Raw genomic sequence first — 26,215 nt, 5'->3', positions numbered from 1 at the left:
ACCCTGCATTTGTCTCTGAGCACTAACCACTCCTCAGAATAACCCCTGGCCAAGAATACAATGGCTCAATATCTTTTTTTAATTAATTAATTTTTATTGAGAAAACACTGGCTAATAATATGATATAAATTTCAGGTGTACGACATTATAATTTGGTATCTGTATAGTCTATTGCATGCTCATCACCAAAAGTCTAGTCTCCATCTGTTACCATAAAGTTGACCTTCTTCACTCATTTCACCCTCTCCAACCTTCCTCCCTCCCTTACTGTCTAATATAATTAAAACATTGAGTAAAATAGTTTTTTTCATCCTTTAAAAATTCTTCACTAAGCTAATATAAAAGAAACATGCAGAAGCCAAAACAAGGTGAACATAAGAACCCCAGAAAAGACCCGCACTCCAAAGCTCTGAAGTTTCTTCTGAACCTACTTTGGTAGCTAGCTGCTTGGGGTGGGGGAAGGAGGGTTGGAGATGAGGCCTCGAGCCCCCCAAAGTGAGTAATATAATAGGAAACACCCCACAGAGGTATAACTCCAAAAAGCTACACCCTCAGCGTATAACTAAACAGAGAAAGACACTTGGCCCATTGAAAGGGCAGCATGACACACACCTAACTGAACACAGGTACAGTTTCCTAAGGAGGAAAGAAAGCTACTTTCCCCAAAAGCTTATAACCACCCCCCACCCACACACACTTTTTTTGTTACCTAGTGGCCCACATAAAAATTCAAGTAGAGAGTTTAATTTAAAGTGCTATTGGTGGGCAAAGCCCCCAAGTTCCTGGTATTGGCTAATAGAAATCTTCTGTTGTGGGACATCCCTTCAACCCAAGCCTCCAGACGCCTCCATCCAGAGTCTCTGCGTTGATCTCTCTGCTGTGTGGTTAAAAACCAGCTTCCCAACAGAATTATTCATAGTTATCCAAACTTGGAAGCAACCAGATGTCCTTCAGTAGATGAGTGGATAAACTGTGGTACATCCAGACAATGGGATATTGTTCAGTGCTAAAAAGAAATGAGCTATCAAGCCATGAAAATACATGGAGGAACCTTATATGCATATTAATAAGTGAAAAAAGCCAGTCTTAAAAGGCTACATACTATATGACTCCAATTATATGACATCTGTAAAAAGCAAAACTCTGAAGATAGTAAAAATATCAGTGGTTGCCAGGGGTTGGGGGTTCAAGGGGGTATGAACAGGCAGAGCAAAGAATTTTTTAGGGCAGTGAAACTACTTTATGTGATACTATTATGATGGATACATGCCATTATACATTTTTCTACACTCATAGAATGACAACACCAAGAGTGAACTCTAATGTAAACTATGGACTATGGACACATAATGATGTGTCAGTGTAGGTTCATCAGCTATAACAAATGTCAGCTATTAATGTGGGGGGGGGGCAGGAGGTATGTAGGAAATCTCTGTACCTTCCTCTTAATTTTGCCATGAACCTAAAACTGCTCTAAAAATAAAATTTATTAATTTTAAAAGGGTGTTGAAGACCAGAAAAAATAGCTTCTTTCCAATGCCCATCCCCACTTCCCACCCCCCACCACCAGAATGTGGCTTCACCCTTTTACAACCTGACTTTCAAAAGTGGACAGATGGTTTTCCCTGGAGCGTTTTCAAATTATCAAATACAACCCAAAAAGCCTTAAACAAGGTGACAGATGTTTTTTTCTTGTGCACAAAGATACACAAGTTCGGGGACCTATGACCTGTTGTCAACCCACCCTTCAGGAGCAAAGCAGGTCTTCTGACAGGGCGCAGAACTTACAGTAGCTAACAGTTCCTTACCTCCCATGACTGAGGAGGGGAGGGAGGGCTTCCAAATAAGTGCAGTCAAGGAGCCTGAGCTGAAACTTAACATGAGAGGAGCACAAGTAAATGGGAGAAAATGGATGTTTTGGGCCCCTTGGCTGTGAGACCCAAAACTCAAGCAAAACTTCCTATGCTTAGGGCCTCTACGTGCCTTGGTACGTCTCTAAGCAGGCAGAGAATAAAAAGGACTCTTTCTCATGCCTTTCAGCATTTTTTCCTCTGGATGTCCTCCCATAGGATTCTGAGGATTTCAGTAACTTCTAGTGCTCAGCCTTGGGCAGGCACGGTGTTTAGTGAGGTGGGAAGCTCTTCTCCTCACCATGTGTTTCAGCCCACGCTACAGTAGTCCCTGGTCTTCAACTGCTTTCTAACTTAGCTTCAAGCAGGCACCTTATTGGCCTGAAGAAATAGGACAATGTAAGAAGCCCTCCCCCTTTTCCAACCAGAGTATCTTGGACACTGTTTTTATATTAGACTTCTGGGAAAAATTTTTATCTGCAGTCAAAGATTCTAATGCTTAATGAAAGTTTCAAAAATCACTGGAACAGATAATATCTAAGATCTAACCAACTGAAGGAAAAAGAAACCCATGGTCCATGTTTCTACAGATCAAGTAAGTTCATCTTAGTATTCCAGACCACCAGACGTTTTTAATAAACCATTTTCAAAATTCTACTTTATTCCTAAAAGAACTTCATAGCTTAATTTATTATCCTTTAAAGTATCCTAAAATGCTCAAGAAAGGCATATAAAAATTATCTGAACAATCTGAAATACAAACCTTGTTTCTTTTCAAAAGAAGTACCCTCCAAAGAGACTGCTGGCAACTCTAATTAGCCAGGACCACACTGAGCGCTTACTGTTCTGAGAGCTTTGCACTGTTGTCCGTGGAGCAACAATGCTGCTCTACTTCACAGGCCTGGAGAGGTCAGCCTGGGAAAAGGTTTTGTGGGTTTTATAAACTAGCAATTCATATAAGCTACTATTGTAATACCTGCTGAGAGTATTATGTGATAAACTCTTCTAAACCTAAGATGGGCAATATATACCAAGTCACCAGTTCTTGTGATTTTTGTAAGGACTATCCTATCTAATAATAGACAAACATGGTAATTAACCATAACCCCGCTACGCTTCCCATCGGCTAATCAGGGTGATATGCAAATTAACTGCCAACAAAGATGGTGGCCGACAGCCACGCAGCTGAAGTGAACATGAGGCTTGGTTGCCCCGGCGATGGAGGAAGCCAAGGTTCCCCGCCTGCCGCGGCCCAGCTCTGAGCTCCAGATGCAACAATGTTGCAATTATAGAAGCTAAACAAACCACAGATACCTGCTTTCAGCCAGCTGGCCTCCAAGCTGGAGCCGCAACAAAGTTTCAATTACAGAAGGTAAATAAATCCCAGAATAAAATTTAAAAAAAGGAGAGACTGGGAGCTTCAGTTACAGGCTTGGCCTGCCTGAAAACAGCCCTCAGCCCCTCATCGAGACTGGCCAGGCACCCCAGTGAGGACCCCCACCCTGAAGGGGGTGCGGGCAGCCTGAAAACAGCCCTCAGCCCCTCATCCAGGCTGGCCAGTCACCCCAGTGAGGACCCCCACCCTGAAGGGGGTGCGGGCAGCCTGAAAACAGCCATCAACCCCTCACCCAGGCTGGCCAGGCACCCAAGTGGGACCTCCACCCTGATCCGGGACACCCTTCAGGGCAAACCAGTCAGCCCCGACCTGTGCACCAGGCCTCTATCCTATATAGTAAAAGGGTAATATGAAAACTGACCCTAACAGCACAAAGACTGGGAATGACTGGTCACTATGACACACACTGACCACCAGCTCAATGCAGGAGCTGCCCTCTGGTGGTCAGTGCGCTCCCACATGGGGGAGCTCTGCTCAGCCACAAGCCAGGCTGATGGCTGTCAGTACAGCGGTGGTGGTGGGAGCCTCTACTGCCTCCTCAGCCACGCTAAGGATGTCTGACTGCAGCTTAGGTCTGCTCCCCGCTGGCAAGTGGACATCCCTTGAGGGCTGCCGGGCTGTCAGAGGAATGTCTGATTGCCAGCTTAGGCCCAATCCCCTGGGGAGCAGGCCTCAGCCAGCAGATGGTCATCCCCTGAGGTGTCCCAGACTGTGAGAGGGCACAGGATGGGCTGAGGGCCTACCCCCGAGTGCACAAATTTTTGTGACTGGGCCTCTAGTCCTATATAGTAAAAGGCTAATATGCAAATTGTCCCCTAGGTAGTTTAACCGGGAATTCGATCACTCACTATGACATGTGCTGACCACGAGGGGGCAGCACGGAACATGGCAGGTGACCAGTGGCAGCAGTAGGGCACTGAGGGAGTGAGGAAAGGAGGAGGCGTGGAGGCGGGAAACTGCAGAGGCGGGGAAACTGCATGGTGGCGGCACGGACAGCGAGGGAAGGAGAAGGCGGGGGGCTGAGAGGTGGGGAACCTGGCTGACCCTGATTGCCGACCAGGCCTAGGGAACCTACCCATGCACGAATTTCATGCACCAGGCCTCTAGTAATAATAATATTAGAGTAGAAAAGCAATGTTTCCTTAACTAGAGGGAAGAAGAAGAATAAAAGGGAAGGGGAGGAAGAGGAAATGATGAATAAAAACAGGAAGGAGCCCAGCCAGCGTGGCTCAGGGATTGAGTGTTGACCTATGAACCAGAAGGTCATGGTTGGATTTCCAGTTGGGGCACATGCCTGGGTTGTGGACTCAATTCCCAGTGTAGGATATGCAGGAGGCAGCCAATTAATGATTCTTCTTCATCATTTATGTTTCTATCTCTCTCTTCCTGTCCTTTCTCTCTGAAATCAATAAAGTATATTTTTAAAAAGAAGAGGAAAGAGACAATTGTGAATGAAAGCATTCCAACACAGGTGTGGACAAGCAGTCCTCCTCAGAAAGCTCCTGCCACAGAGACACCAATGAGCTCCCATTGCAAAGATCGGAGACACTGACAGCAGTCTGTCCCTTGGCACTCCCTGTTAGGCCCCACAATTCCACGCATCAGAGGCCAGGATTTACAAGGCAGAGCCTAGCTCACAGCTGAGGGACTCAGTGGTTTGTAACTGATTCAAGTGCCGATGAGGCTCAGGCAAATCAGAGGCAGGCCCAGCCTATAGTGACCTCTTCTGAAGCCGCTCCATTCCTGCTGAGCCATCCACCTACACAAGGGCCACCGTGTTTTCCTCTGAACCCCTCTGTTGCAATTTTAACTTGGCAGATGGAGAGGTAATTGACCCATATTTTTATTTTTAATGTAACTTACAAAAAAGAAAAAAATCCTTATTCTAAGGCTCTAAAAATTGTCAGTCATTATGAAGTAATTAAGACCCAGAGTATCACATAAAATTCCTAGAGAAGCTCAACCCTCTATAAGGTTATTTTTTTCCACAGTCCATTATGGTTCCATTACATGTGATTTGAAAAAAAATCAGAGCAGGCACATTCATCTTTAATAATGCTTTTGCAATTATGTTTTAATAACTGCTTGCTATAGCAAATTCCTCTTAATCTCCCTTCTAAATCTTTGAGGATATAATCCTGAAACAATGAAAGAATAACCTATTTCTAGTGTTGAATGAGCATAAAGAATGTTTTTAGTATTGTTCCTGTTCATTGAATTTATTTTCCATTTAAATGACCAAGTAGAATTTTACCATCAGATGTGATGAAATATTGACATATTTAACTACTTAAAGTCTGTTGACCTTTGACTACCACACCTGTGCCCAGCAGTGCTTTAAGCTGCTCAAGGAGAGAGGTGAATTGAACAGCTAAACAAGCTAGAGAATAGGAAAATATCAAGGTCATGTAAAGAATATATTGCACATGCAATAGTCTTAAGAGAATCCATAGACCATCAAAATTCACTCGTCACTACCCCACTTAAATGACAAAGAATAGACAGTGGAGTCTTTGGCCAATAGATCCAACAAGGAAGAGAAGGCATGAGTGCTTCCTCTATCGTCTGAGGCTGCAGGTTTTGTTGCCTTATGGTTTGGTGCTTGCCAACTTCCCACCCTTTGAAGCTATAGAAAATCCGCATCCTGTGATGTCTAATGCCAGGTTAAAATATTTGGGCAAACTCAAAATATCTCTAGCAAAGTGTGCCTGTGTCCATTTTTTTTCAACTTTGGGAACTTTGCACAATCCTTTAGCACCATATTTCCATCCCTATAGGAGCATGAGAAACCACGTGATTCTGTCAAGTCACTGCGTAAGAGCCCCCAGTATAGTGGCTCTAATTCTAGAGTCCAAGGATGGACTATGTGATGATAAAAAGCTGCTCTGGGTTCAGTAACATTGAATGAATGTACACTTTACTTATCACAACGTTGTTTCCCTTACAAATTGAATACCAGGAAAATACATGAGTGAGATGATTTTTAAGGTCTCCAGGCCATGCTCGGTGGCTAAATCAATTTGCAGACTGTTTGTCCTAACTCTGCAGGCCCTGGGGATCCACAGCCCAGGCTGGAAATCAGATCTGCAGAAGCTTTGAAAGACAGTAAGGCAACAACACTCTTATTTAATGATTTCCCTTCTCATTCCTAGGTCTGGGGAAAATAAGACATGCCAAAACACTGGCTAACAAGAGAGGCTCCTGAACGCTCTAATGTCACATCCTCAGCCCTGCTCCTGGCTACCTCAGAGAGCGCTGAGAGTGTCTAGCAGACGTAAGAACTGTCTATTAGAAACCCTCAGTATTCATTTTTTGGGGGAGGAAGAAGGGGGGAGGAATCCAGTCTAATGGAAATGATAACCAAAAAATACTGTCCTGAAATCTTAACATTTCCAACTCAAAAGTCACCTCCACTCTGTATCCTTGATACCCATCCTTACTTAAAAGGGCATAATGGACACAGATTTTGACTCCCTTTTAGGATTCTAGCAACAGCATGATCTGGGAAGACAAATTTTCAGCCCTTCTCCAATCCATCTCCTAAATCACTTTATCTCATCCTCAGTATTCTGTGGTTTTCAGGCATCTTAAAGAACTTTATAAAATAAAATATTAGTCAAAAATACAATATATAACATAACTAAAAGGGTAAATGAGTTCTCCAAGCAGCTGAAATCTTTGTTATTTAGCTAAAACACTTCATTGTTGGTGGATTCTCTGGAGCACCTTCCCGGAGCCAAGGATTCTATGGTCACCCACTTTGAAAGCCACTGGACTAGAAGATGGTTAAGTCCCTCCAAGGTCTGAAATGCCTTGACTCCCCCCACCCCATGGTCTATGCCCCAGGACTTCAGAGGTGTCCCTTGGTGAAGAAGTCAAGCTTGTCTTCTCTGGTAATTGAGGCTTAGAAAATAAAAACCAGTTTTCCCATGACTTATACTTTGTCCTTCAGACGATGGGTCTATTCACTGAACAAATCTGTCTTGAATAGCTACACGGATAGGTTGGGTAGAGGAGCTGTATTTGGTTCTAGAAGTTATAACTGTAAGTCATAGGACCCTTGACCATGGTGCTTACTTTCTGCCTGGTGGTTTGAGAGAGAGACGCATTTTCATCATAGCTGCTACAAGTTCGAGGTCAATTTTATGTCTAATATAAGAGGAACAAAAACTGATCATATTGCTTACAGCAAGAACTGAACATCAGAATTCTTGCATTTTCAAGGATATGTCAATAACTTGGTAATTTATCTTGACTGACATTGAAATGAGTACAATAAGATTTACTATGCACTAAAAAGAGATTTAATGTAGTCTGTGAGGAATTCAGAAAGAGTTTTACATTGCTTGATAAAACCTTCTAATAACAACTCATCACTACTTTGAAGAAGAATGAGATCATTAATCTCATGTAAGATACATAGACATGGACATCCACCCAAACACTTCAGAAATTAAGTCAAACTAAAAAAGTATACTGAGTTCTCTATATTAGTGAGGAAATTATGCAATGCTTTGTTAGAGCTCTTAGGAAATAAAGATATGCATTTGGAGAAGGGGGTAGATATTATCTACTAGGAACCCGGTAGGAAAAGAAGAAAATACCTACATGTTGAGCCCTATGCACACTCTTCGGGATGATCCTGTCCCCTGCCAAGCGATGCTCCATGACCCGTCATTTTTATCTTTAATATGCCCAAGAGCTAGAGTGATAGAAACTGTATGTCCTCAATTTCCTAGCGTACTTTCTATTGGATATAATTTCATTTTCAAATGAGAACCTCACCACAATTTTATTGGCTTCATTAAGCAGCACTGCCCCCATTTTATAAGAGAGGAAACTGAGTCCAGGGGTGAAATGACCAGGATATCTACACTACCAGAGGGTGACATGAGGACTCCTATACTCTGCTCCCCCGAGACCCAGGCTCCTGCTTGGGATTTCTGTTGAACATGTTGCCTGAAAATCCACTGGAGTATTCTGTTGATATAGAAAATATCTGGGCCTCAGATTTTCTGTGATGATGGGTAAATCTCACTTAGGAGAAAAAGTTATACAGTCCCTTTCATGCTTCTGGCTTCAGTGCCACTTGGCTGTGCAGATTTCTAAAAGCTTTTGAATAGACTAATAGACATGGAATTGTTCTGAACATCTGTAAGCAAAATATGAAAATGTATTACCCAGTGAATGAACATCCTGGGTTTTCTTGCCAGAACTGGGGTTATTTGTGTATTAGGCTAATGCACTGAAATTAACCCAGAATGCTTATCCATGGCAGAATGTCTTTTCATATTTTCATCTGTATAGTAATTATTATAAAATGTAAGAATAATTCTCTATCAGGGTATTCAGGAGTGTGAATAGCTCAATTACTTCTAAAATCAATGTAGTAAAGCAACAGCATGTCCGTTAATCAGTTGGTTTGCATAACAAATGTTTGGGGAGTGTGTGTGTGTGTGTGTGTGTGTGTGTGTGTGTGTGTGTGTGTGTATGTGTAGAGAAAGCCAGGTCAGCGCAATTCTTTAAAACAAATGTGAAAAATCAAGCTTCCATTTACTATAGAGGAAGAATTCTAGAAGATATATATTCACATTATTCAACTTTGTATCATAAACAACCTCCCCTTAGTGCCTAGTATAATGTATATGGTACATTCCCAATAAATGATGCACTTAATTCATTCAAGAAAGGCTACATGAAATGTAGGCTCCTCGTGGCCATTCCAGTCCAAGTTCTATGGGTTCTCTAGTGCAGGCATACACAGCGCTTTCAGGGAACACCAAATGAATGAATGAATCTTGGACATCATTTTAGGAACAGAATGGTGGCCACTAAGACTTAAATTACCTCTCAGCACATCTCTCAGAGACAGATATGAAACACAACAAGAAAGAGTAGCCACACAGTGGCTGTGGCAATGTAACCCTGCATCCAAGCTGAGACTGGGCTCCTAGTGCAGGAGCCACAGCTCTCAGAGCTCAAGATTCAGGCCTTAAACACCTAGGAGATGCAAGTTTCTCAGCCTGTGAGCTCTGGGTTCAGTGCTAATTGATGAATCTAAAGAAGGATGGTTTAAATGCCTGTTATAGAAGGATGGTCACTTTTAAAACAGGAAACTTAAATAAAATGGTGGACACATGTGAGGGAGGAGTTTGCTGCAAAAGGCAAGGAGGCAGTCACAGCTTTTAGAAAATCACGGTGGCCTGGCTTCTGACTCTCAGTTTCCAAGGCCAAAATTCCATTCTTATCATTTAATTCAACCCAAGGTTAATCCAATATGGAGAGAAGGACCTTTGTAGACTAAACTCACAATAGAATGAGACATACATCTCAGAATGGCTTTTCATTTTGAATTTAAAATGAGAATTAGAACTTTCTGGCTGACTGGCCTGGTCTCTTTATTTTATTTCTGTAAATAATATTTACAGGAGGACAAAAGGTGAGAAGTTTCTATAGAGTGTGGATCAGAACAAAAGCAGTTAGTGATAGAACTTAAAAGTGTCTTGGTGTCAGGTTCTGAGAGTCTGTTCAGCAGCCAAACTTTACAGAGCAACCCATAGGGTGCCAGCAGGACCCTCCTTTCCCAGGCTGGCCTGGCTAACCAGCCTCCCTTCTGAGATCCTATTTATTTCTCTTTTACATTGCCTCCCTTCTGAGATCCTATTTATTTCTCTTTTACATTTGTCAGGGCACTCCATCAGGTTACTCTGAGGTCTTCCAGATCTGGAAGCCAACTCTCTTCAAAGTGACTGCCTATTTCCACTCTGATGTATTGTAGGCTTACTTTATACTCTCATTCCCAAGGGGAACTTTATTGAAATTCTTGAGGAACAGTTGTCCCCTTGTATCTTCTATATAAGTTAGGCTCAAGTCACACCCAGATCACCCAGCGTGGAGCAGACCCATTGGTGAGCCATTCATGAATGTTTTGCTTACATCCGAGACAGAATCAACCCTATCCATGTATATCACCATGAGACTCACCTGCTCTCCTGTCTGTTAGAAACAGTATATCTTTTCTATGTGCCCAATACAACTCAAGCTCAGGTTTCAGAATCACAGGCCCATCAATAGCCATAAAGAAAAACCATTCTGACATTAATCTGCATCCTGTCTTAATGCACATTTACTTTTATACTTGTGCACACACTGGCACACTCATTCATTCTCTGAGGCTGTACATACCCACTAGCAAGCAGGCATAAAAAATATAGCCAATGGTTTTGATTCCATGCTTGTGACCAGTGATCTGTGTGCCTAGGCAATGCTTGCGGAAGTTCTGACATTTGTCATCATGGGATGGGAAGAGTGGTATAGCTTACCCTATGGATTTTGAGAACTACCCCTCTATTTATGACACTTGCCCCCCAAAAACAAATGGTACCTTAGGCTCCAAGTATATTGCTATATGAGAGAAGGAATTTGGCAAGCAATTCAGGTCCTTAGGCTCTTTTCTTGAATGAATGAATGAATGAATGAATGAATACATACATACATACATACTTTTACAAAAGATTCCTGGGTTGTGACCAAACTTAATTACAAACACAAAAATAAGCAATTTTGAAATTAACTCAAATACTGGAGCACAGACTAGTATTTCTCTCACATGAAACCTCAGCAATTATTATGCATCTGAGTGGAGACTTGGTTTTTCTCCCTTACAAGTGAGACCCCTCCAGGGCTGACTTGTTCAACAAGGCTTTGAGCACCTGAGGCTTCAGTGGGGAGGCCCCACCAGTATAACTTGCTTTCTGTCTTCCCCATCCTCATCTCGATCAAAAATATTTAATTAGCTGGTTATCATAATTACTCTAGCTGGGGACCTTGTTTGTTCTCCTTCCCTGCTATTCCCAGGGATCTGTAGGCTCTACCACTTCTGTGCCAGAGGGACCTTTCTATCACAGCTTCTCTCTGCCTTTTTGTTTTTCCCTTTCATGATCAGAACAAAAAAAAAAAAAGGAAAAAAAAAGCCTGGGGAAAGAAATCATCTCTCCTTCTGTGTCTGGGTAAAACCCTATAACTACCTTGTCCCAATCAGGAAAAGTTTCCATGACAACCATCCTTCCTGATGCCACCACTAACTTAGTGTTCACATCAAATAGACAGTGCTTTACCAAGCTCCATGGTGCCTGTACTTCACCATTGCTAAAGGCCTCTAACACACCAGCTGTCTGCATGAACTGGATCTTAAAAGGATCTTTTCCTCATAGTAATCATTAAAAAGCACACCAATATACTAAAATGTACAGTAGAGACATAGACATGAAAAAGAACATGTGACGTGGTGGGGGGAAGTGTGAATAGACAAATGGAGAAGCACTGGGACATAATGAGAGTTGGGTGCCTTACACCATGGTCAATGTCCTCAACTTTGAGCTAAGAGCTAATGAGGTTGGAATTCCTCTTACATATGACCCATGGATTAAGGGACTTTTTCTCTCTGAGCCCCAATACTCCCTCTGTAAAAGTCAGAGACTGAGACACTTCATTGGACTGTTTGGAAGATTAGATGATAAAAAAGCAAAGATGCGAAAAGTGCTTAGTAAGTATCTGGCACATAGTAGGAATTCAACAAAGGGGGATTATCATGTTATCATTGTGAAGGTGAAGAGTTGAATTGGAATGAGTCTGAGCAAACAAGCAATCACAATATTTTAATTGATTATTAACATTTTGCTAATAATAAGTAGATATTTAAGGATTTCCCTAGCAAACTTTTCTCTTAGGCTATTAAGCCATACCTGCAATTACAGGAATGAATCTATTCATTTCCATTCCTGAGACTTAAGGGGATATAACTGGGCAATCTCCAGGGTTCATCTTAAACTCTCTTTTTATAGTTCTGCATAGCATTTGTTTAATTTTGAAACAGAAGCAAAGAAAAAAATGGATTAATCACTAAAGTATTTGTTTGATATTCCACATTCTCAATAGCAATCAAGAATATTTTAATTCTTGCACTGGTCAGTGTGGTTCAGTTGGTTGGGCATTGTCCCATGCAGGGGTTGTGAGCTCGATTCCACATAGGGGGCATGCAGGAGGCAGTTAACAGATGTTTTGATCTCACATCAATATTTCTCTCTCTCTCTCTCTCCCTCCCTCCCTCCCTCTCTAAAAATCAATAATTTTTAAAAAATCTTAATTCTTCTCTAGAGGCAAAAAAACAAGAACATGTATTTATATAATATTTTCATTGTGTCACAGCTCAGATTTCATTTCAAAATCAGAATTCATGTTGTAGAAAACATTCAATATCTCATTATTGAAAAAATTCCCATATTCCAACTCCTCTCCCACCCTCATTTACAGTGCCCTAAGAGAGGTGAGAGGGCCCTCACAAATAAAACCAATTCAAACTTTTATTTTTAATATATAAAACTCTTTTTGCATTTTTAAAAAATCCCATTTCTGTCAATATATTTAGATAATATATCTAGATAAATTCTTTCTATTAAGAACTCTTAAGAGTTGCCAAAACCGGTTTGGCTCAGTGGATAGAGCGTCGACCTGCGGACTGAAAGGTCCCAGGTTCGATTCTGGTCAAGGGCATGTACCTGGGTTGCGGGCACATCCCCAGTAGGAGATGTGCAGGAGGCAGCTGATCGATGTTTCTCTCTCATTGATGTTTCTAACTCTCTATCTCTCTCCCTTCTGCTCTGTAAAAAATCAATAAAATATATTTTAAAAAAAAAAGAACTCTTAAGAGTGAATAAAATAATCTTTATAAATGCATTGTACAGTATGAACATTCCTCAAAAAATTAAAAAGAGAATTATCATATGAACCAGCAATCCCTCTTCCGGGTATACATCCAAAGAAAATGAAATCAGTACCTTTGAACTCCCACATTCACTGCAGCACTAACCACAACAGGCAAGATATGGAAACAACCTAAGAGTTTGTCCACAGGTGAATGGATAAAGAAATTGTGGAATATATACAATGGAATATTATTCAGCCTTAAAAATAAAGGAAATCCTGCCTTTGCAACAACATGGATAGACCTAGATTATTAATGCTAGGTGAAATAAGACAGATAGAAAAAAAGTACTATATGAGTTTACTTATAAGTGGAGTCTAAAAAAGTCCAACTCAGAGAGGCAGAGAGTAGAATGGTGGTTCCTAGAGGTGGGAGTAGGGGGAAATAGGGAAATGTTGGTCAAAGGGTACAAACTTTCAACTATATAGGATGAATCAGTTCTAGAGATCTAATGTACATTAGGCTTTCTATAGTTAATAATACTGTATTGGAGAGAATTAAAAATGGCGGCAGAGTAAGTGGATGCTGCACGGACATGCTCCTAGGAACAAATTGGTATTACAACTAAAATACAGAAAAACTTCCTGAATATTCAACAGAAAACTCGCAGGAGAGAACCTGGATACCCGAGGACCAAAAGTAGAAACTACATAGAGACTGATAAGAGGGGTGGAGGTGTGAAAAGTTTGGCCAGGCACCCACAGGCAGTAACTGAAGTCCCGGAGAGATATCTCAGCTGTGGGGGGTTGCCACTGAGAACTCTGATATCTAATCCCCAAGCTGGGCCCCCCAGCAGAGAGCACCAAAACTGAGGAGAGTACCCACATAACATCTGGCTGTGAAAAGCAGTGGGATGCTGTCTGCCAGGGAGTAACAGCTGAAAATTCAGGCACCCTCTTAAAGAGCCAACACACAAAATTTCCAACACACAAGCCATGCACCTTGTGCTCCGACAGAGGGAGAGTGAAGTGGACTGGAGCTGTGAGAGCAGAAGCCAGGACTGGGACTTAGGGGATAGAGCTCAGAAGGGAGACACCCCAAGTTTCCTGGGCTGATTCATTCCCTTGTGCAGCAGAGGACATCTTTCCCACATAGACATTTGCCTTGCCTGGGGGGAAGGCAGTTGACACAACTTATTGGAAAATACCTTTCCCTGAAGCCACTTAAGAGATTAAAAATAACAATTGACCTCCAGCAGAAGAAACTGCCCCACCCTGTTAGAAAGAACTCTCACCACACCTGAGGAAGCTTGCCTAAGGAACAAATTCAAGTCAGAATCCTATCAGTCTATAGGCAGAGGCAGTCTCTGGAGTCTTTGAGTCTATGCCTGATCTAATTAGTAAGAAACAGCCTTTAACACTGTCCTGCACTAGAGATTGAGAGGTGTAGAGGATCTACCTAATACAGTAGATCCTATGGCGTGACATAACGCAATTTTCACTGTAAGTCAGAACCCACCTACATAAGCACCTACATCACTCACATGGAGCACATACACAACAGTAATGAACTGAAACAGTAAAAAAAAATTTTAAAGAAAGATAACAATTCCTGACCTTTACTTGTGGTAAATAAATAATAAAAAAAGCATAAAGCATATATGTACATACATCAAAATGATGGAACTTTTTTTATAAGTAAATGGGAGATGGCGACGTAACCACAATACGATGTACATCGAGTCCGATGTAACCCGAGGACTGTCTGTACATAGTCACAAACTCAAACAGAAAGCCAAAATGAGGAGAGAAAGAAACAACCCCCAAATGAAAGAACTAGAGCATTCTCCAGAAAAAGAGATAAATGAAGCAGAGATAAGAAACTTATCTGAAACAAAGTTCAGAATAATGATGGTAAAAACACTTAACAGCATGAAAAAAAATAGTAATGATTAAAAAAAGAACAGTCAGAGATAAAGAATGACATAACACAAATAAAGAACACATTGGAAAGTATACACAGCAGATTAGGAAAGCTGAGGATTGAATTGGTGAATTAAAAGACAGAGTTGAAAATATCACTCAATTAGACAACCAAAAACAAACAAACAAAAACACACACCACAATTTAAAAACAGGATGACAGCTTAAGGGAGCTGTGGGACAATGTGAAACATAACAATGTTAGAATAGCAGGTGTGCCAGAAGAGGCAGAAAGAGAGAAAGGCATAGAGAAGGTGTTTGAATAAATAATGGCAGAAAACTTCCCTAACCTGGTAAAGGAAAGTGTCACACAAGTTCAGGAGGCACAGAGAACTCCAAAACAAGAATAACCCAAACAAACCCAAACCCAGACACATCATAATTAAAATACCAAAAGTTAAAGACAAAGAGAGAATCCTAAAGGCAGCAAGAGAAAAGAAAACTGTTACCCACAAAGGAGTTCCCATAGGCTGACACCAGATTTCTCATCAGAAACTCTACAGGCCAGAAGGGAATGGCATGAAGTACTCCAGGTAATGGAAAGCAAGGATCTGAGACCAAGATTACTATATCCAGCAAGGCTATCATTCAAAATAGTCAAATAAAGAGCTGCCCAGACAACAAAAAGGCTAAAGGAGTTCATCACCACCAAGCCAGCAATACAAGAAATGCTAAAGGGATTGCTGTAATGAGAAGAAGAAAGAGAGAGAGAAACCTAGCCATACAGAATTAAAATGGCAATAAATAAGTACCTATCAATAATAACCCTAAATGTAAATGGACTAAATGCTCCAATCAAAAGGTGTAGGGTAGCTGAATGGATATAAAAACATGATTCAACTATATGTTGTCTACAAGAGACCCACCTCAAAACAAAAGACACACACAGGATGCGAGTGAAGGTTTGGAAAAAAATTTACCATGCAAATGGAAAAGAAAAAAAAGCTGGAGTAGCAATACTCATATCCTACAAAATAGACTTTAAAATGGAGGCCATCACAAGAGACAACAAAGGTCACTACATAATATTAAATGGATTCGTCCAACAAGAGGATATAACCCTGATAAACATATATGCACCCAATATAGGAGCACCTAAATATATAAAAAACTTCTAGAGGATTTTAACAGAGAGATAGATAACAATACAGTTATAGTAGGGGACTTTAACACCCCTCCGACTTCACTGGATAGATCTTCCAGATAAAAACTTAACAAGGAAACAGAGACTCTAAAGGACACAGTGGATCAGATGGGCTTAATTGACATTTATAGAACATTTCACCCCAACAGCAACAGAATATATATTCTTCTCAAGTGCACATGGATAATTCACAAAGATAGACCACATGTTAGGACACAAAACAAGTCTCTACAAGTTCAAGAAGATTGAAATCATGTCAAGCATCTTCTTAGGTCACAGTGGAATGAAATTAGAAATCAACTAGTATCGTAAAAACATTCAAACAAATGGAGGCTAAATAGCATGTTATTAAACAATGAATGGTTACCAATGAGATCAAGAAAAAATTAATATAACTTCCTGGAAACAAATGAAAATGAACACACAACAACCCCAAATCTCTGGGACACAGCAAAAGCAGTCCTGAGAGAGAAGTTCATAGCACCACAGGCATACCTCAAAAAGAAAAATTAGCAATAAACTACTTAACCTTATAACTTAAAGAACTAGAAAGAGAACAAGAAAATTCCAGAGGAAGTATAAGGAATCTACACTAATAAAAGAGAAAAATGGTAATTGGCGTACGACGATACCCTTTTCATTGGCTAATCAGGGCTATATGCAAATTAACCGCCAACTATGATTGGCAGTTAACTGCCAACTAAGATTGGCAGTTAACTGCCAACAAGATGGCGGTTAATTTGCATATGTAGGCACAATGCAGGGAGGCGAAAGGGAAAGCAGGAAGAAGCCCCCTGCCACTGACAGTGATCAGAAACCCAGGGGGGAGCTAAGAGCTGGGGGGCAGGGCTAAGGCGGCCCTGGGGCCGCCTTTGCCCTGCCCCCCAGCCATGATCGGAGAATCAGGCGCCTTTTCCGCCCTGGCCAGTGATAGCAGGAAGTAGGGGTGGAGCAAATGATGGGAGCTGGACACGGTCGAAGCTGGCAGTCCCGGGAGCTAGGGGTCCCTTGCCTGGGCCTAAAGCGGAGCCCACGATCGCGGGGCCGCTGCAATTGCGGGTCCCCGCTGCCCGAGCCGGACGCCTCAGCCAGAGGCGTTAGGCCTGGGCAGGGGCAGAGCCTGCAACTGCAGGGAGCTGGGGGTCCCCTGCCCAGGCCTGACACCTCTGCCGGAGGCCTCAGGCCTGGTCAAGGGGCCGATCCGGTGATTGGTGATCGGAGGGTGATGAGGGTCAACTCCTCTGGCTGAGGCATCAGGCCTGGGCGGGGGGCTGAGCCGGGGATTGGGGGGATATGATGGTCCCCTTGCCCAGGCCTGAAGCCTGGGTCAGAGGTGTCAGGCTTGGGCGGGGGGTGGAGCAAGCAATCAGAGGAAGATGGGGGTCCCCTGCCCAGGCATGATTCCTGGGCCAGAGGCCTCAGGCCTGGGCGGGGGCCAGAGCCAGTGATCGGGGGGAAATGGGGGTCCCCTGTCCAAGCCTGACACCTCTGGCAGAGGCGTCAGGCCTGGGCAAGGGGCTGATCAGGTGATCAGAGGGTGATGGGGGTCTACGCCTCTGGCTGAGGCATCAGGCCTGGGCAAGGGGCAGAGCCAGCAATCGGAGGGGTCTGGGGGTGCCCTGCCCAGGCCTGATGCCTGGGCCAGAGGCATCAGGCCTGGGCTGGGGGCAGAACCAGTGATGGGGGGAAATGAGGGTCCCCTGCCCAGGCCTGACGCCTCTGTCAGAGGCGTCAGGCCTGGGCAAGGGGCCGATCCTGCGATTGGAGGGTGATGGGGGTCAACACCTGAGGGCTCCCAGTATGTGAGAGGGGGCAGGCTGGGCTGAGGGACACTCCCCCCCCCACACACACCCAGTGCACGAATTTCGTGCACCGGGCCCCTAGTGACATAATAAAGATTAGAGCAGTTATAAGTAACATCGAGACTAAAAAAGCAATACAAAAAGAAATTAATGAAACCAAGAGCTGGTTCTTTGAAAGGATAAACAAAATTGATAAACCATTAGCCAGACTCATCAAGAAACAAAGAGAGAGGACCCAAATAAATGAAATCAGAAACAAAAGTGGAGATGTAACCAATGACAGCACAGAAATACAAAGGATTGTAAAAAAAATACTATGAACAACTATATGCCAACAAGTTGGACAATGTGGATGAAATAGACAAAATCCTAGAAAAATACAATCTCCCAAAACTGAATCAGGAAGTATCAAAAAACCTGAATAGGACAATAACAACTGATGAAATAGAAACAGTAATAAAAATACTCCCATCAAACAAAAGTCCAGGTCCGGACGGCTTCACAGCAGAGTTTTACCAAACATTCAAAGAAGAACTAATACCTATACTCCTCAAACTATTTCAGAGGAAGGAACTCTTTTTATGAGGCCAGCATTAACTTAATTCCAAAATCAGATAAAGACACTACAAAGAAAGAATTACAGGCCAATATCCCTAATGAACATAGATGCTAAAATCCTAAACAAAATATTAGCAAATCGCATCCAGCAATATATTAAAAAGATCATGCACCATGATCAAGTGGGATTTCCAGGGATGCAAGGCTGGTACAATATTCACAAATCAATAAACGTGATATATCACATAAACAAATTGAAAGACAAAAATCACATGATCATATACCCATTTTTGAAAAAAACTCTCAGCAAAGTGAGAATAGAGGGAGAATATCTCAACATGATTAAGGCCATATATGACAAACCTACAGCCAACATCATATTCAATGGGCAAAAACTAAAACCATTTCCCCTAAGAACAGGAATAAGACATGGATGCCCAATGTCACCAGTCCTGTTCGACATAGTACTGGAAGTGCTTGCCATAGTGATCAGAGAAGAAAAAGAAATAAAAGGCATCCAAATTTGAAAAGAAGAAGTAAAACTGTCATTATTCGCAGTTGATATGATATTGTACATAGAAAACCCCAAAGACTCCATCAAAAAACTACTAGACTTAATAGATGTATTTGGCACTGTGGCAGGATACAAAATTAACACCCAGAAATCTATGGCCTTTATATACACCAATAATGAATGCACACAAAGAGAAATTGAAAAAAAAAATCCCATTTACCATTGCAACAAAAAATTTAAGATACCTAGGAATAAACTTAACTAAGGAGGTAAAAGACCTATACTCAGAAAATTATAGGACGTTGAAAAAAGAGATAGAGGAAAACATAACAATTGGAAGAATATACCATGTTCATGGATTGGTAGAATCAACATCATTAAAATGTCTACACTACCCAAAGCAATCTATATATTCAATGCCAGATATCAAGATATACTACAAAGCCACTGTTCTCAAAACTGCCTGGTACTGGCACAAGAATAGACATATAGACCAATGGAACCTAACAGAAAACTCAGAGATCGACCCAAGCCATTATGCCCAATTAATATTTGACAAAGGAGGCAAGAGCATACAATGGAGTCAAGATAGTCTCTTCAATAAATGGTGTTGGGAAAATTGGACAGATACATGAATAAAAATGAAACTAGATCACCAGCTTATACCATACACAAAAATAAATTCAAAATGAATAAAGGACTAAAACGTAAGATGGGAAAACATAAAAATCTTACAAGAATCCATAAACAGCAAAATATTAGACATAGATTGTAGCAATATCTTTACTGATACAGGTCCTAGGGCAGTAGAAACCAAGGAGAAAATAAACAAATGGGACTACATCAAAATAAAAAGCTTCTGCACAGCAAAAGAAACCATTGACAAAACAACAAGAAAGCCCACTGCATGGGAAAACATATTTGCCAATGTTATCTCCAATAAGGGTTTAATCTCCAACATTTACAGGGAACTCATACAACTTAACCAAAGAAAGATAAACAATGCAATGAAAAAATGGGCAAAGGACCTACATAGATACTTTTTGAAAGAGGACATACAGAAGGCCAAGAGACATATGAAAACATGCTCAAAGTCAGTATTCATCCAAGAAATGCAAATCAAAATGACAATGTGGTACCATCTCACACCTGTCAGAATGGCTATCATCAATAAATCAACAAACGACAAGTGCTGGCGAGGATGTGGAGAAAAAGGAACCCTCTTGAACTGCTGGTGGGAATACAGACTGATGCAACCACTGTGGAAAACTGTATGGAGTTTCCTCAAAAATTAAAAATGGAACTGCCATTTGACCCAGTGATCCCATTTCTAGAAATATATAAACATATATATAAACATATATATAAACATATATACAAACATATAAATATATAAACATATATACAAACATATAAAATATATAAACGAAATTAGAAACACCAATCAGAAAGGATATATGAACCCCTACGTCCACAGCAGCACAATTTACAATAAGTAGGATTTGGAAACAGCCTAAGTGCCCATGAGGAGATGAGTAGGTTAAAAAACTGTGGTACATGTACACAATGGAATACTATGCTGCTATAAAAAAGAAGGAACTCTTACCATTTGCAACAGCCTGGATGGACCTAGAGAGCATTATGCTAAGCAAAATAAGCCAGTCAAAGAAAGATAAATATAACATGATCTCACTCATTTGTGGAATATAATGAACAATATAAACTGACGAACAAAAATAAAGCCAGAGGAAAAAATTATTTTAGAATATAATAAAAGTAATCCTGTTATTTGCAGATTTTCAATATTTCCTACAACTTTTGTGATATTACACTATGTTAGTACAGTTTTGGTAATATTATTGTATTTAAAATCTTTTTTCTTGAAATATTAATGCTTATTGCATGTAACATTTTATTTAAAATAGTTTTTCTTGAAAAAATAAAATGATAGAAAATATAATAATAATAATAATAATAATAATAATAATGTATTGAATATTTGAAAGTTGTTACAAGGGTAGATCATAGGTGCTCTCACCACACCAAAAAAAAAATTATGTAAGGAGATGGATATGTTCATTAGCTTGACTGTAGTAATCATTTCACTGTATAAAACAACACTGTAAATATTCTAGTACACAATTTGTATTTTTAAATTGAAAAATATTTAAAAGAAAAAAATGTGTATTAAATGCTACCTGAGCTGGCAGAAAAGTAAAGCAAATCCCTGAAGGCCAGAAACAGAAAATAAATCCACAGAGGGTATCTAGTATTCAAGCTAGAATTTGCCACAGTGCATCTGTCTATTTAGCCAACAAACATTTTTTCTATAATACACCACAGCATAAATATTTTAAGTTTTCCAGAGTACATACTCTGTTGCATCCACTCAACTTTGCCATTGTGTCATGAGAGCATGCATAGATAGTATACAAATAATGGGTATAGCCCTGTTTCAATAAAACTTTATGTAAATAGGCAGCAGGCAGAATTTAGCCTTCAAGCCATAGTTTGCCAATCCCTTCTTTATAGCCTGGCTTTTAGTATTTTTCCCTCAAGAAAACATGTCTGGTATGACACATTTGTCCCATGTGGTAAACTGTTGTAGGCATGGTCACAATATCTTCACATCTCCCTGTACACATGCCTTGGGGAGTTCCTCTCACAATGACTCTGGGATAGACCATATGACTTGTTTTGGCCAATGAGACAATAATAAATGTAACATCAAAAGAGACTTGAAAGTACTAGCAGAATGGGGCTTGTCATCTCTTGCTGGTCCTGGAATCTCTGAATCCATCACCATGTAAATTAGCCCAGGCCAGCCTGCCAAAGACACATGGTCCATCACCCCCATTATCCCAGCCAATAGGGAGCATTAACTGACAGTCAGCACCAGTTGCCAGACATATAAATGAAGCCATCTTAAACCAACTAGCCCCAGGCAACCCACCAGTTGACCGTAAGTCCCATGAGTGATTCTAGATGAAACCAGCAGAAGAGCTGCCCAGCTGAGCAAAGCCTAAATTGCTGAACTACAGAAGCATTAGCTAATATATGATTGTTTTAATGATTACATTTTTTGGGTTATTCTGCAGCAAAAGCTAAATTATACATTCCATAGGAAGTTTATTATCTCCTAAAAGTAAAAAGTTAAAGTCAACAAGTCTATGGACAGAAATGGGGAATAGAAGACTGAGGAAGCACACAAAAAATGTATGTCCATTTTAAAGATCCTATCACCTGCCAGCAGGGACAGACCCTTCCTTGTTCCTCCTCATATGCTGGAACAAATTCTTCCTACCTGAGCAGACTTCTTGGTAAGTTGGATTGGAAGTGTAGCCTCCTGCATAGCCAACTTGAGTTGAATATACTCCTTTCAGGGTCCAAAATTTCCTCTCCGCTCCCCAGAAACAGCCCATTCCTAAGAAAAACATAAGATACTGATTAGTCCTTTATAAAAACTAGAGGCCCAGTGCACAAATTCGTGCATGTGTGGGGTCCTGCTGGCCCACCCCAATCGAGGATGGGGCTGGCTAGGGGAGGGACCATGGGTGGTTGGCTGGCTGGCCCCGCTTCCTGGTCAAACTCCTGGTTGGTCGAACTCCCGCCCAAGGGGACAATTTTCATGTTAACCTTTTATTATATAGGACTAGAGACCCAGTGCACAGATTCATGCACCAGTGGAATCCCTCGGCCTGGTCTGAGCCCTCCTGCAATCCGGGACCCCTCAGGGAATGTCACACTGCCAGTTTCGGCCCAATCCCTGTAGGCCAGGCTGAGGGAGCCCACTGGTGGACGAATCCATGCACTGGGCCTCTAGTATGCATATAAGATCTTTGGTTAATTTCTTCCCACCTTGTCCATTCCCCCTTCCCTCTGAGATTCATCAGTCTGTTCCATGTTTCCATGCCTGTGTATTGAGCGTCTGCCCCCTGGTGGTCAGTGCATGTCATAGCTATTGGTCGAACAGTTGAACAGTCACTTAGGCTTTTATATATAGAGATAAAATAGTCGTTGCACTGTTTCACTAGAAAAGAGAAGCTGTTCCTGTGATTTAGTAATAAAAAATAACTCAGATTTTATCATTTAAAGGAGAGGTTGTAACATTTAAAAATAATTTTATTTAAGATTCTTTGCATAGAATGTCTCTGTGCTTTAGTTTGCAAAAGCATAGAAAGCCTAACATTTCAAGAAGTTAGTAAAGCTACACTTTTCCAAATAACAGTAAAAGGATAACTGCTTTTGATGAATGATTTCCTCACTTGATTCATTATGGTCTCATCAAACCATAATAACTTGTATTAATAGTAGAAAGTTATATAACAATCAGCATCCTTATCATGCTTTTAAAAAAAAAATTCTAACAAGGAAAAGTAACACTAAAATACTGATTTAAAAGGGAGACCTTCCCCAAATCAACACAGATGAACAAAATATTTTATTAACAATTTCACATATGTGCTCAGTTTTTTAATTTTTTTAAAGTCATAAACCTTTATGTGATAGATCACTGCTCCCCAAAAAGAACAGTTTCCAGAATTCTATTACTGAGTGTAATGAATGAGGAAAAAGAGAGAGCAGAAATACAGGGAAGGTAGGAACAAAAAACAAAGAAACTCACAAAAATAGCATTGCAATCAACTAGCAAACATGGTGCTCAAAACAATAGATACTGGATTCCTTTGAACATATGAAAACTAAGCCCCATCTCTCATGAATGCACATACACACATCGAAAATGATGACTTATATTTCCCTTGGCTCTAAAGAGCCCTCATTTTCTACCATGAATTTCTAACTGTGCACAACGGCTATCTGTGGCCAATTTCTAGATGTAAACAAGATGCCTGTCTCACTCCAGTTTTATATGGCACTATTAAGTCGTGTATAATTAAGATCCCGGTTGGAACAACAGTTGGCAAATTAATATATGCCTCCTACTATGATCACTATATTTGTTAGATTTGATGACAGAGCTGAAAGAAAAAATAGAAGTTTACTGAAATTTTTGACAATTGTTAATATTCTACTTTAAATATTCAGAGCAACAATAACCAAAAAGCAATGTGCATAGCATTACATATTACACAAAAATATATTTGCTCAAATGTGATGAGAAATATACTAACCAAAAATAGGTTGACAGTTAAAATATACAATAGAGCCAAATGATGAAATTTAATGCAGTAAAAAAATTACTGTTGTAATAACAATGCAACATGGAAATATGTATATGCTTATGTCATTATTGCCTAAAGCTAAATTTACAAAGAAAAAACAATTATGTGCATGTTTTTATTACAACTATGAAAATATATTAATACCAAAATAGACTAGAAAAAATATACAGTTATAACATAACTATATTACAGTGATGAGAATATATTTTTTTACTTTTGAAGCTTTTCTGTAACTGAGTCATATTACTTTAAAAATGAAAAATGTATACATTTTTAAAAGGAAAACAAAAAATTCAAGGAAAACATAAGCATATGCATTACTTGAGTTATACACTGCTATATACTATGCTCCTGTTTGCAAAGGAAATGTCTGCTGCTAGTGAATATAACTAAATATTTACTGAGTATTTATAAAAATTGAGTATCCTCAAGTCTCTGGAACAAGAATTCACTATTAATTTTATTTCATTGCATTCCTGAGATGTGGGGATTATGTTAGGGTTCTCAAGAGAAACAGAACCAATAGGAGGGAGGGAGGGAGGGAGGGAGGGAGGGAGGGAGGGAGGGAGGGAGGGAGGGAGGGAGGGAGAGAGAGAGAGAGATTGATTTATTATGAGAAATTGGCTCCCATAATTATGGAGGTTGAGAGGTTGCCCAGCTGTAGTCTGAAAGCTGGAGACCTAGGAAGCTGGTACTATAATTTGTCCAAACCCAAAGGCCTGTTAACCAGGAGCACTAATGTTCGAGGGCAGGAGAAGATGGATGTCCCAGCTCAAACAGAGGGAGTGAATTCACCCCTCCTTTGCCATTATGTTCTATCCAGGCCCTCAGTGGATTGAATAATGCCACCCATGTTGGTGAGGGAGGTGTCCTTTACTCAGTGTACCAATTCATCCAATGCTAATCTCTTCTGAAAACAGCCTCATAGACAAACCCCAAAATGAAGTTTTATCTAGGCATCCCTTAGCCAGCTCAAGATAGCACATAAACTTAACCATCACAGGAATGACGATGATAGGAAATCTCTGGAGAAGAATGGGTAGAAAGTGCTCTGGACAGCATTATTGAGCATAAAAAGCCACAGACGCATCCAGAAGTTGTACAGTGTTCCAAGCTGAAGGCACCCTGGCCCCTGAAGTTCAGAAGTCTGTAGTGTGGGTTGAATAAAATATTTCCATATTGCACAATAACTAACAGTGATGGTACCAAAGTGCACTGCAAGTATTCTACGCACAGGTACATGACTGGCTATTCTGCAGCCCACCTACCCTTACCATTGTCTTACAATCCCATACAGATGGCCCCAGACTCTATATCCTCTATAACTTCACTACATCCTCATGATGTAGATTTGTAAGACTTAAATGATTTTTGCAAAACCAAAAATATGTGCTCTAGTAGAGAGCTATTTAATCCCCACCTTTTCCCCCACTTTTTTTTATTTTTATTACCTGTTGATTCAGCATACATATATGTTATTTCCAGGAGGTAAAAAATAAAAAATGTGATAAAAACACACAATTAAACAGAATTGAGGAATAGTAGATTATATGAGTAAGAAGCAACTTAGTATATCCATACATTTCCCTTTTTTAAATCTTTATTGTTGAAAGTGTTGCATATGTCCCCCCTTTCTCCCCAGTGACCTCTTTTAGCATTGACCCCCTATTTAGCAAAAATCAAGACAAGACCCTGCTGAAGAAGGAAGACATGGCTGGGCAAAGGCCTCCAGGGGGCTTACGTGTGGCTGAAATAATGCCTCAGGAACCTGGTGTATAATTAATGGCAAATTTTCTAGAGAGGTACTTACTTAGGATAGGGGTTGTCGTAAGAATAAAACTCCTTGAAGCAATACGATATTTTATCTAGTGCCTTCCATTACAACCTAAACATTCTTTTATTTGGTTTTGTGTGTGTGTGTGTGGGGGGGGGGGGTAGTTAAACAAAGAAAACAGGTTTATTTTGGCAAAGTACTCAGAATTTATAATAGTCTAGTCCACAACATGAGTATCATCAAAGAAGATATAGTATGCACTATTTTCTTTAAAATATTTTTAATCTTTTATTATAAAGGAAAACACGG

At 40.5% G+C, this 26,215-nt stretch overlaps 1 protein-coding gene across 3 annotated transcripts in view; it reads right to left on the bottom strand.

Moving 5' to 3' along the window:
* MSRA (methionine sulfoxide reductase A) overlaps positions 1 to 26,215 on the bottom strand; it is a 397,828-nt gene that overhangs the window by 179,896 nt on the left and 191,717 nt on the right. For 2 of the 3 annotated variants that reach the window (XM_059697594.1, XM_059697596.1), the window contains exon 3: positions 22,254 to 22,373. The exons of the other annotated variant lie outside the window; for it this stretch is intronic. In XM_059697594.1, coding sequence (XP_059553577.1) covers positions 22,254 to 22,373 — 120 coding nt within the window. The remainder of the gene's footprint in view (positions 1 to 22,253; positions 22,374 to 26,215) is intronic. 3 annotated transcript variants of the gene reach the window in all.

Source organism: Myotis daubentonii, chromosome 5, assembly GCF_963259705.1.
Source record: "Myotis daubentonii chromosome 5, mMyoDau2.1, whole genome shotgun sequence".
Lineage (NCBI taxonomy): Eukaryota > Metazoa > Chordata > Mammalia > Chiroptera > Vespertilionidae > Myotis > Myotis daubentonii.
The sequence above is the reverse complement of the archived record's forward strand: the minus strand, read 5'-3'. Positions and strand labels throughout refer to the sequence as shown.